This window comes from Paroedura picta, chromosome 16 (genome assembly GCF_049243985.1).
Source record: "Paroedura picta isolate Pp20150507F chromosome 16, Ppicta_v3.0, whole genome shotgun sequence".
Classification (NCBI taxonomy): domain Eukaryota; kingdom Metazoa; phylum Chordata; class Lepidosauria; order Squamata; family Gekkonidae; genus Paroedura; species Paroedura picta.
In genome coordinates, this window is record NC_135384.1 from 9833002 (window position 1) to 9843437 (window position 10436).

Here is a 10436-nt window from a genome sequence, read left to right on the forward strand (position 1 = left end):
GCTCCATCCAGAGTTCAAGGAGTTTATTCAGAGGAAGGCAGAGAAGCAGCTGAGCAGGGCCACGTAAGCAGACTTCCCTGAGGAATTGCACAACGGCATTATATTCTTTAAAAAAAAAACACACACATCCACTGGGCATACAAACAATAAATAAGTTCACAAATATCCCCCTTGCAGAATGCTAGGAGTTCAGCAGACCTTGAAGTGACATAATAAAGGAGAGCTGGTTTTTCGTACCCTGCCTTTTACTACTTGAGGGAGTCTCCAAGCGGCTTGCCATTGCCTTTTTGTCCCCACGACAGACGCCCTGTGAGGTAAGTGGGACTGAGAGAGCTCTGAGAGAACTGGGACTGCCCCAAGGTCACCCAGCTGGTTGCATGTGGAGGAGGAGCGGGGAATCAAACCCCATCTCCAGATTAGAGGCTGCCGCTCTTAACCTCTACGCCCCCAACCGGGTACGAATGTTTGGGTAACAGAAAGCTGGCTTCCGGAGCAGCATCACATCCCAGGCAGTGAACAGTGGCAGAGTCACGAGAGGTTTGCAGTCTTTTTAAAAGGAAAGAAAACAAAGCGATCCTGAGTCTGACCCTTCAAGGTCAGTCAAAACAGACTTCGGGCATCAAGCCAGGCATCCAACCGGGGCTGCAGTCCCATGTGCCCCTTCAGGCAGCTTTTCAACCCTCTTTCCAGCGGCTTTGCAGGCCTTTGCCATACGACGAACCCTGAAAATAACCTTTCATTTGCAGTCAGGTTTATAACACTCCTCTAAGGCCCTCCATGCTTAATCTACGGTTGCCAACATCCAGGTGGGGCCTGGAGTTTTGGAATGACACATCTTGGAGATCAGTTCCCCCGGAGGAAATGGTAGCCTTGAAGGGAGGGATCTAATGGCATTTCCACCAAATATCTTCCCCTCTCCAAAGTTTGCTCCTTTCACCTAGAATCCTAGAATCCCCAGGAATTTTTCTACATGGAATTAGCAACCCGGAACTCTGGCCCAGTTTAGTTGAGACCCTTTTAACCAAGAGACTGAACCTGGGACCTTCTACATGCCAAATGTGTGTCTTATTGCTGAGCCGTGGGCTCTGGCTGTTTCGTTAACGCAAGGCTCTGAGCCTGTGGAACTCTGCCACAGTGATGGGATGAAACACAAAATGGCTCTCACAGGAGGCGGAGCCAGTCACAAAATGGCTCTCACAGGAGGCGGAGCCAATCACAAAATGTCACGGAGCGAGTTAACAAGTAACTCTGATTCTGGCTTTTTGGTATTTCCGGCAGAAGTCTTGTTTAATAGAATGTTTGTTTTTGTTTTTCAATTAACACATTGTTTTCAATTAACACAGTAGTTTCCTGCGTATGCACAGGTATATATCTTGTCCTAGCTCATCTGGCAGTAACTGGAAGATCTCCAGTGGCCCCACCCACTTAAAAAGAAACGGGGTGCTACAAATAGTGTTGGTGGGCTCCATAATGGGAACCCTTTCTCAACCTTTCGACCATTGAGAAACCCCAAAAGATCCTACCAGTTTCGAGAAACCCAAGAAGTGGTGTAATCATGCAGAATATGTTTGGGACGCATAGTTGTGTGTGTACTCACCCAGGGCTCCTCCCCTTCCCACTCCCATCCAGACCCATCATTGGCTATTTTGGGATGGGGTGGATGGATCAGCGTGAGCATATGGGGTCAAATCACCCAATACATGTTGAACACATTAAAATAGACATATAAAAATTAGTTAACTTCCACCCACTCAGGAAACCCTTCCAGGGCCATCGAGAAACCTGCTTTAAGCAATTCCAGGCAATTTCATAGTGCAAGTCCTTCTGTTCCAATCCTTTGGAACAAAATCACTTCCGGAGGTGAAGCCTCTATGCCACCAGAGGCAAAACAATGGAAGAAGTTCCCCCAGTTTCTGCAGTTCTCTCGGATGTTTAAACAAGGAGTTTGTGGTTCAGTGAATACTTCTAGATTTCCAGCAGCGGAACCCGAATCTTCCTTCGTTTGGCGGTTCTGATCCGTGTCCTCTTCTTCTGAGCTATGGGACAAGCCGAGAGTCCATCCCAAGGAAGCAAGCAGCTGCCCTTCTCTATAGTATACACTCAGTAGACACCAGCATAACGATGGTGCCAAGAATGACTGAGGCAAGACTAAAACGGAACACCAATGCCCTGTTCTCGATCCTTTTGTTGTCCACGGTTGGCCCGTGACCCTTGCCTCCTGTGCTTGTGAACTCCAGTTCTGGTATATGTTCGTGTATCCACGGCTGGTAGAAGGTGAGACGGGCATAAACGCCGGGACGGTTCTTTTGTGCGCATCCTTCACCCCAGCTCACCACGCCAGCGAGGAGCCAGTTGTCGCCTATCTGGCAGGCCAGAGGTCCTCCCGAATCACCCTGTGCAGAGAGAGGTGGGTTAAGGGAAACACTGCTATAGTTAATAGCCTGCTAATAACACTGGTTTGCTGGAGGACTAAAGGGATGGTGTATTCCATCTCTAGTTTCCCCATCCCTGTCCCACAAAATCTGGTTGTTGATTTCTGTTTCTGCCTCTGCCTTTGCTTCTGCCTCTGCCTCTGCCTCTGCCTCTGCCTCTGTCTCTGTCTCTGTCTCTCTGTCTCTCTGTCTCTGTCTCTGTCTCTGTCTCTGTCTCTGTCTCTGTCTCTCTCTCTCTCTCTCTCTCACTGTCTCTCTTGTTTCTGTCTCTGTCTCTCTGACTCTGTCTCTCTGTCTTTGTCTCTCTCTGTCTCTCTCTGTCTCTCTCTGTGTCTGTCTGTCTCTATCTCTACCCTAACTTTTCCACATTCCCCTGCCACCCGAAGACCGCAAAGCGGATCTCAAAATTTATTTATTTATTATTACATTTGTTGACCGCCACTCCCAGTCCAGCGGTCTCATGGTGTTTTACATCGGAAGATTAAAAATACAAACCCCCAATGCCAACAAAACTGCAACCCCCCCCCACTCTTCACCCCTCCTGTCAGACTCAATGGGCCACACGAACCCCAGGCCACCAAGAGGGGTGTTCAAAGGAGGGACCAACAGATGTTCCTCATCCAGGCCTCAACCAAACACCTGGTGGAAGAACTCCATCTTACAGGCCCTGTGGAGCTGTGATAGCTCCGACAGGGCCCTTAGTTCTTCCGGGAGCTCATTCCAGCATCCAGGGGCCAGGACTGAAAAGGCTCTGGCCCTGGTCAAGGCCAGGTATGCGTCCCGTGAGCCAGGGATCACTAACTGATTTAGATTCACAGAGTGAAGAGCTCAGTGCGGGGCACAAGGAGTGAGACACAAAGGTAAACACAGAGAGCAGAAACCGGCTAATCACACTGTCAGGGAGGGGGGGACGATGACGACAGAGCAGCCCAGTTGAAAGGCAGGAAAACCCCAAATGCGGAAAAGCCCCAAGGGGGAAGATTCTGTGGGAAAGATGAATGGTCTAGCTGTGGCCACTAGAGGGCAGCCAAGCTCTGAAGCTTTTTCATCTGAAAATGAGCTGGGCGTCTCACCTGGCAGGCATCCTGTCCTCCGTCAGCATAGCCGGCACACAGCATGTCATTTTTGATGTCCCGCGTCCACTTGGGCTCCTCAGAGTCCAGGCGGTAGAGAGCGTTGCACTTCTCTGTGCTGATGATGGGGACCTTCAATTGCTGCAGTGTGTCAGAGATCTGGGGGTTTGCTGCTAAGAAAGCCAGATTAGAGAATCCCATAAATACAAGGCAAGAATCCTGAGAAATACAAGGAGAAGATTGGTCAGCCTGACCTGGAGTCAGTATGATGTTGTGGTGAAGAGCAGAGGAATCGGATCTGGAGAACTGGGGTTGGTCCCACCACTCCTCCTCCACATGAAGACAGCTGGGTGATCTTGGGCCAGTCACAGTTCTCTTGGAACTCTCTCAGCCCCACCTTCCTCATAGGGTGCTTATTGTGGGGAGAGGAAGGGAAAGTGATGGTCAGCCGCTTTGAGACTCCTCAGAGTAGGAAAAAACAGGGTATAAAAACCAACTCTTCTTCTTCTTCTACAAGAGCCTGGGTTGGTGTAGTGGTTAGAGCAGCCTTTCTCAACTTTTTTACTGTTGAGAAACCCCTGAAAACAGCCTACAGGCTTAAAAAAAAACCCAGAAGTGGTGTGACTGTGCAGAATGCGGTTGAGAAGCAGAACTGTGAACATGCCGACGTGGGGCCCCTCCCCTTTCCACCCCCTCCAAGCCCATCATTGGCCCATTGGAGTGGTGGGAGGGGAGGATCAACCTTACCATATATAGTCATACCACCTGATGAACGTTTATGCCTGGTGCTTCACTTCCCCTTTGCAAATTTAAACTCGGCCCACAAGGACAAAGTTTGAGCCCAGTGGAGACCCCTCTTCTTTTTCAAGTGGCCAAAATACAGTTATGTGTGAATCGCTTCCATCTGCACTCACTTCTTCCTTTCGGATCCCCCCAGCCGGTGACCCAGCACTTGTGGCCAGGGGGGAAGTCGATGCTGGCATCGGGGACGCAGATGGGGATGATCCGGTAGGAGAACTTCACCGGCTCCTCCAGCTGCACCAAGGCGATGTCTCCGACCCTCTGCTCTCCCTCGTACTCTGGGTTGAGGATGATCTGCCTTACAGCAACGGTGACGGCATAAGGGCCTGGGCGCGAGAACTTTAGAGCCCCGAGCAGCACAGAGAAATTGGAAGGTACGTTGAACCTAAAGACGCACACAGAGAGAAGAGTTGTGTGGGCTTGCTGGGTGTAAATTAAATGGCCTAGTCCAGAGTCCCGGCCTATGACAAAGGGTGTTCATGGCTGTAGATCAACTATGGCTCTCCAGATGTCCATGGACTACAATTCCCATGAGCCCCTGCTGGGAGGGGCTCATGGGAATTGTAGTCCATGGACATCTGGAGAGCCACAGTTTGGCCATCGCTGCTGTAATGAATGTGGCGATGAACGGCGTCAATTAATTATGCACACTGTGTTGAAGTGCTGTCTGTCCTGAATTGGCCCGTAAATTTCATCGGGTGATTAGAATCACGGAGAACAAAGCTCCCTCTACTTTCTCCCCACCATGTGGAATTTTATCGGTCTCTATCATGTCCTGTCCCGAGTTCTCTTTTGCTCAACTGGAGCGTTCCTAAACCCGCACGAGAAATGTTCTCCAGGGCCGAACACACGAAGCTGCCTTCTGTTTAGTCAGATTGTCCTTCAAGGTCACTCGGGCGTCCAGGAGTTCTCCAGGGTGTCTCAGGCACATCACAAAATGGAGATGCCGGGGTTTGAACCTGGGACCTTCTGCACGCCAAGCAGATTCTCTGCCTCTGACCCACAACCCCTCATTGCAAAAGCAGCACCCCTACTCACAGTTTAAAGCAGTGCGATGCTGTGATGATCCACTGGTCTGTAACCAGGGACCCTCCACAGTGATGTACCCCGTTCATCTTGATGCTGACCTGCCAAGGCCATTCTCCAGACTTGGAGTCTTTTCCTCCGATGATCCGGTTCATGGATCCCTGCTTCCCGCATACTGAGGGACAAATGATAATTTCTTTTAACATGGATTTTTCTGCAAAGGCCCTTTTAAAATCTTATAATGGAATAATCTCAGAAGATTGATAGCTCTTGCTGTTTTCCGGTTCTGGACAGGCAGAGGTTTTGGACAATCCAGTGTTTTCCCATACTGTCTTTTAAATTGGAAAATGTTACTGGGATCTTTCCCCTCATTAACAGTGTCTACAAGAAACAAACAAACAAGCACTCACATCTCGAAATCTCACTCGTCTTGACACCTAAAATGGAAGAAATCAGAGGGAAGATGTAAGAGTGATCGCTGAAATATCATTCACCTCCCTCCCTCGCTCCCTCGCTCCCTCGCTCCCTCGCTCCCTCCGTCCCTCCGTCCCTCCCTCCCTCCCTCCCTCCGTCCCTCCCTCCCTCCGTCCCTCCGTCCCTCCCTCTGTCCGTCCGTCTGTCCGTCCGTCCCTCCCTCCCTCCCTCCCTCCATCCATCCATCTATCTGATTTTTATACCACACTCCCATATGGCTCAGGGCAGTTTACATATAATATCATGGGGTTATAAGGCCAAAACAGAAGCACTATCATAATGATTCCTGATTCCAGAATTGTGTTGCTATGGTTTTCAGCTATTACAGCTATTGCTTTGCACATTTATGCATATCTCCAAGGGGAACCTGAAGCAGCATACAAACATCCTTCTATCTGCCTCCATATTGTCCTCACAACAACAATCCTGAGGTACTATAGACTAACGATCCCCAACCTGTGGGCCGCGGACCACATGTGGTCCTTCAACTAATTGGAGGTGGGCCCTGAAGGATACCTTCTCCCCCCCCGGCCCTTGGCCTTTTACAACACACTTTGGGTGTCATTGTCTCCCATCACTCCCAGATGGGACTATCTCGTTGCAGAGAAACAAGCTCAGGATTCCCATTGATTTGTCATTGTCATGAGTTAAAATTTCCATGAAAATAAAATGTTCCTTATGTTCATGGTTGTGGCGTGTCTGTATCTTATTTTGAAGGGATGTTTAAACATTACCATAGCGATCAGAGAGCGTTAGGGCAGTGGTTGAGAGTAGAGGAGTAATCTACCCCCCCCCCATCGGGCCTCAGTAAAAGGCATTGAGTGGTCCCCGGTGAGTGGTCCCCGGCGTTGAGTGGTTCCCGGTGATAAAAAGGTTGGGCACCACTGCTTTAGACTGAGAGAGTTTCACTTGCCCTGAGTCTACCAATGAGCTTCCATGGTAGATTTGAAGATTCAAACCTGGGTCTCCTAGTCTGAATAATTGCTTTTCACTACCAGAAGAAATCTCAAAGCTGCTTACAATCACCTTCACTTTCTTTCCTCCAGCAGACACCATGTGAGGTAAGTGGGGCTGGGAGACCCCTGACGGGACAGCTCTGTGAGAACAGCTCTAACAGCACTGTGACTAGCCCAGGGTTACCCATCTGGCTGCATGTGAAGGAATGGGGAATCAAACCCAGCCTCTCCAGTTTAGAAGCCATCACTCTACACCACCATTTGGTTCACTCTGGATGGGATTGCTGTCAGTTCTGCTTCAGGATTCAAGTTTTCTTCAACCCTTACTTCTTTCTCACACATTTTCAACACATCTTCCCTACAAGGTTCTCCAGGTTCTCCTCACATCCATTATACGCTCAATATAACCCCCTGAGGTAAATTCACCTGAGACAGTGACTGACCAAATACGCCTCATGGCAGGATAAGAACTGGAATCTGGGTCTCAGCACACCACTGGCCTTCCTGCTTCCCCACACACGACTCTTCCCCAATGGACCTCTTATTGCAGTTGCCTAGCAATCACTTCTCCTCCTTCCTCAATCCTGCCAAAACCCCACCATAAACATTGACGAAAAGAAGGTGGTCATGGTGAATGCGACTCTTCACATCCCTTGTACGCCTGACGCCTCTAAAGGCCATATTTTCTCCTGCCCTCAGAGCACATCTGACAATTGTGTCCAAAAGCATGGGATCGCTTGTTCCCATATGAGCACTGATTTCCTTCAGAGGTTGTTTCCTCATTCTCCAATCTGAAGTAACATGGCTCGCCACTAGAGACAAGGCCTTCTTAACAGTAGCTCCTTGACTCTTGAATATCCTCCCCACATCACCCTTGATAGAGAGTCCCAAGAACAGAAGGTGACGCAAGTAGCCTTCTGGCTGACTTGGGTCCCTGTTCTATCATTCAGCCACCTGACCAGCTCATTTTGAGAGAATCAGGCCGTAGCAGTTTTTCCCATCATGCCTTTTTCTCCAGAATCCCCTCTTTGGGTGGGGGTGCTCTGGGAAGAAAGAAACCCTCAACCTTCCACTATCTAGATGACATCCAACCACTGGTTCATCAGAGACTCCATGGACACCCCTTTCTGCCCCCTGCTGGTGAGAAATATTCACTCGTCCATCACTTACCCATTGCCACCTGCAGAAGCAACAGCAGAACCAAAACTCTGTTCCTCTGGCTTGCGCTCCATGCTGGCATTTGATGTCCCATGTCGTTTTGGCTTTTGCTCTAGAAACACCACCAGAGGCGTGCTGTACTATCTGGGCAAAGTAAGTTGCAAATACTTATATATATATATTTATACACCACGCCCTGAAGGGCGGGTTCACACTGGGAATACTGCCAAATCAGGGGAATGTTCCAAAACCTGTTGGGTAAATGTGGCTTGATGCTTCTCACCTGTCTCCTTCCTTCCGAGCTTCCCCGTTTCCTTGTTCCTAAGCCCGTTTCACCCTGATTTCCAGAATCCCTCCTTCCCGGTCATCACAATGCCTTCCACTGTCCACATAGGTTGCCCATCCTGTTCAGTGTTTCAGCCCTTTACAGATGTTACAATCGGGCATACTGGGAACCTACTGAATGCACATAGATACTCTGGTCACTCTGTTATGTGCAAAGTGAGTATTTAGAAGAAAAGCAGGGGGGAGCGCTGGTAGGAACTCGGTTCCTCTCCCCTGGCAGCCCTCCCTCCAGCACTCCCCCGTGGTCCAAAAAGGCCTGTTGTGGCCTCACCAAGCCTTTTTGGGGAAGGGAACTCACTTATTCCCACCCCCCTGGGCAGCCCCATTGACCTCCTCTCCTGGTGGTGGTCAGGGGCAGACTGGTGGCAATTGTGTCAGACTGTCCCTTGCCGGGTTTGTTGGGGGCTGGTCCGGCCTCTGTTTCTGGTCCACGGGCCAATCAGGATTGGCCCACGGACCATAAACAGAGGCTGGACCAGCTCCGCCCAGGAGGCTGCTGCTCAAATATTAAGAGCAGCTAAATGTTAAAGATAGTAACAACTTTATTTGTATAGCCTGCTCTTCCTAGTTCACTCAGGGTGGGTAACAACAAGAAGTATACAAGTAACTAAGTTACATGGATCAACATTTTTAAAAAATGCTTTCCATTAACATATATCGGCTAATTCATAATATTAAACAGCCTCCTTTAAGCCATTACAATCACTTTCCGTCAGATGGGTTGGTTCGGAAGGGTATCTCTGCACACCCGCAATGGGGTTTAAGAATGCTTCTTGCCCCTTCCCGATACTTCAAAAGCTGTGTGTGTGGGTTCATTTTTGATACATTGTGGTGAAATGACCCGTCACCAGTGCCAGTGTAAAGATTTCCCACTTTCTGAAGTTTGGATCTACACTTTGTTGAAGCTCAGGGGTTAAACTGCCCTGACAGGCTGCCCAGCAGAACAAAAGGCAGGCAGGACCGGTGTGGCCAAACACCATATAATCCGTCCGTCCGTCCGTCTGTTGGGCTGAATAAATTCCTCATGGCAAAAACAAAGGTCCACATGTGCCATTTCACTTTCTGTTCCCCTTGTGCTGTTAGGGAATATCCCCAGTTGCAAATGTTCCAGAGATCCCAAAGAATTGGGGAGGGGGGTTCCTCTGAGCCCCATATATATCTGTGGCCCGTCCTCTGTTACCACAAGAAATTTGAGGGAAAACTGAGGGTTTTTATTCACCGTTATAAGGTTTGTCGAATCCCTCTTGCTTCTTTAAACTTGCAGATCGACTTGAACACAAAACAGGTGATGCCCTCACCTCACAAGATGACAGCTCAAAATATTGTTTCAACCTTTCCCCTTGTGAACAAAGAAGACAATAAACTTGGAGGATTTCTCTTTCCTCCTTCCCGTCGCTTTATTTTTGGGCTAAAATAGAGGAGGGGAGAATTATTTGGTAAGTTGCTGTGGGGGAGAAAATGCCAAATAAATAAATGCACTCGAGTTCTCTTACAACACATTCACAGCAGTGCCACAAAACTCCACGTCAACGGCCTTCCGTAATGAGACTGTCAAGAATGGCTAGCGGCCCAGTCCATTTACAGGCAGTTAAGGAAACATCTTTTGTTCGCCAGCAACAGGTTATGCTAGTACCTAGAAAGAGATTTTGCTGGGAGGACAGCTTTAACAAATTGGGACATGTCTGGACTTACCCGTTCAGAAGATCCCTGAGCAAAATTTAGGCTGTTCTATTCCTCCAGCATGTAAGAAAACCAAAGTCATCTTGTTATTGCTGAATCTCAGGGCTGCAAAGTCATCCAAAACTACAGGCTTGGCCCCATTCAAGGAGGAGCAATTCCCCCTTGGTGACCCAAAAAGGTTACCGGGTGCAATAACAGAAAAGAAAAGCTGGATTTCTGTATCACAAAGCAGCTTGCAACTTCCTTCCCCTTCTCTTTCCACCACAAGCATCCCGTGCGGTAGATGGGGATGACAGAGTTTTGAGAGAACTTCTTGCTTAACAATGTTTGGAACTCTGTACTTCTCCTTATTGAATTGCACCTTGTCCTCATTTGCCTGTTTTTCCAGCATCTCGTTGAACTTTAACTCTATCATCTGGGGTGCTCACTACTCTTCTCAATTTGGGGAAGGGAAGGACCTCAAAATGGTACAGTGCCATACTGTCCACCCT

At 48.9% G+C, this 10436-nt stretch overlaps 1 protein-coding gene across 3 annotated transcripts; it reads right to left on the reverse strand.

Annotated features, from left to right (window-relative positions):
- Positions 1-13: 13 nt before the first annotated feature.
- LOC143826207 (serine protease 27-like) lies at positions 14-10144 on the reverse strand. 3 transcript variants are annotated; one of them, XM_077314880.1, is made up of 7 exons: positions 9958-10144; positions 7933-8032; positions 5743-5769; positions 5345-5507; positions 4420-4691; positions 3506-3678; positions 14-2393 (listed from the first exon to the last, which is right to left on the reverse strand). In XM_077314880.1, the coding sequence occupies exons 2-7, from the start codon at positions 8012-8014 to the stop codon at positions 2088-2090; spliced, it is 1023 nt and encodes a 340-aa protein (XP_077170995.1). In that variant the 5' UTR covers positions 8015-8032; positions 9958-10144; the 3' UTR covers positions 14-2087. The 3 variants fall into 3 exon arrangements, with proteins under 3 accessions (XP_077170995.1, XP_077170996.1, XP_077170994.1); XM_077314881.1 differs by having other exon boundaries at positions 3506-3675; positions 7933-8064; XM_077314879.1 differs by having other exon boundaries at positions 7933-8064.
- Between the last annotated feature and the right edge of the window lie 292 nt (positions 10145-10436).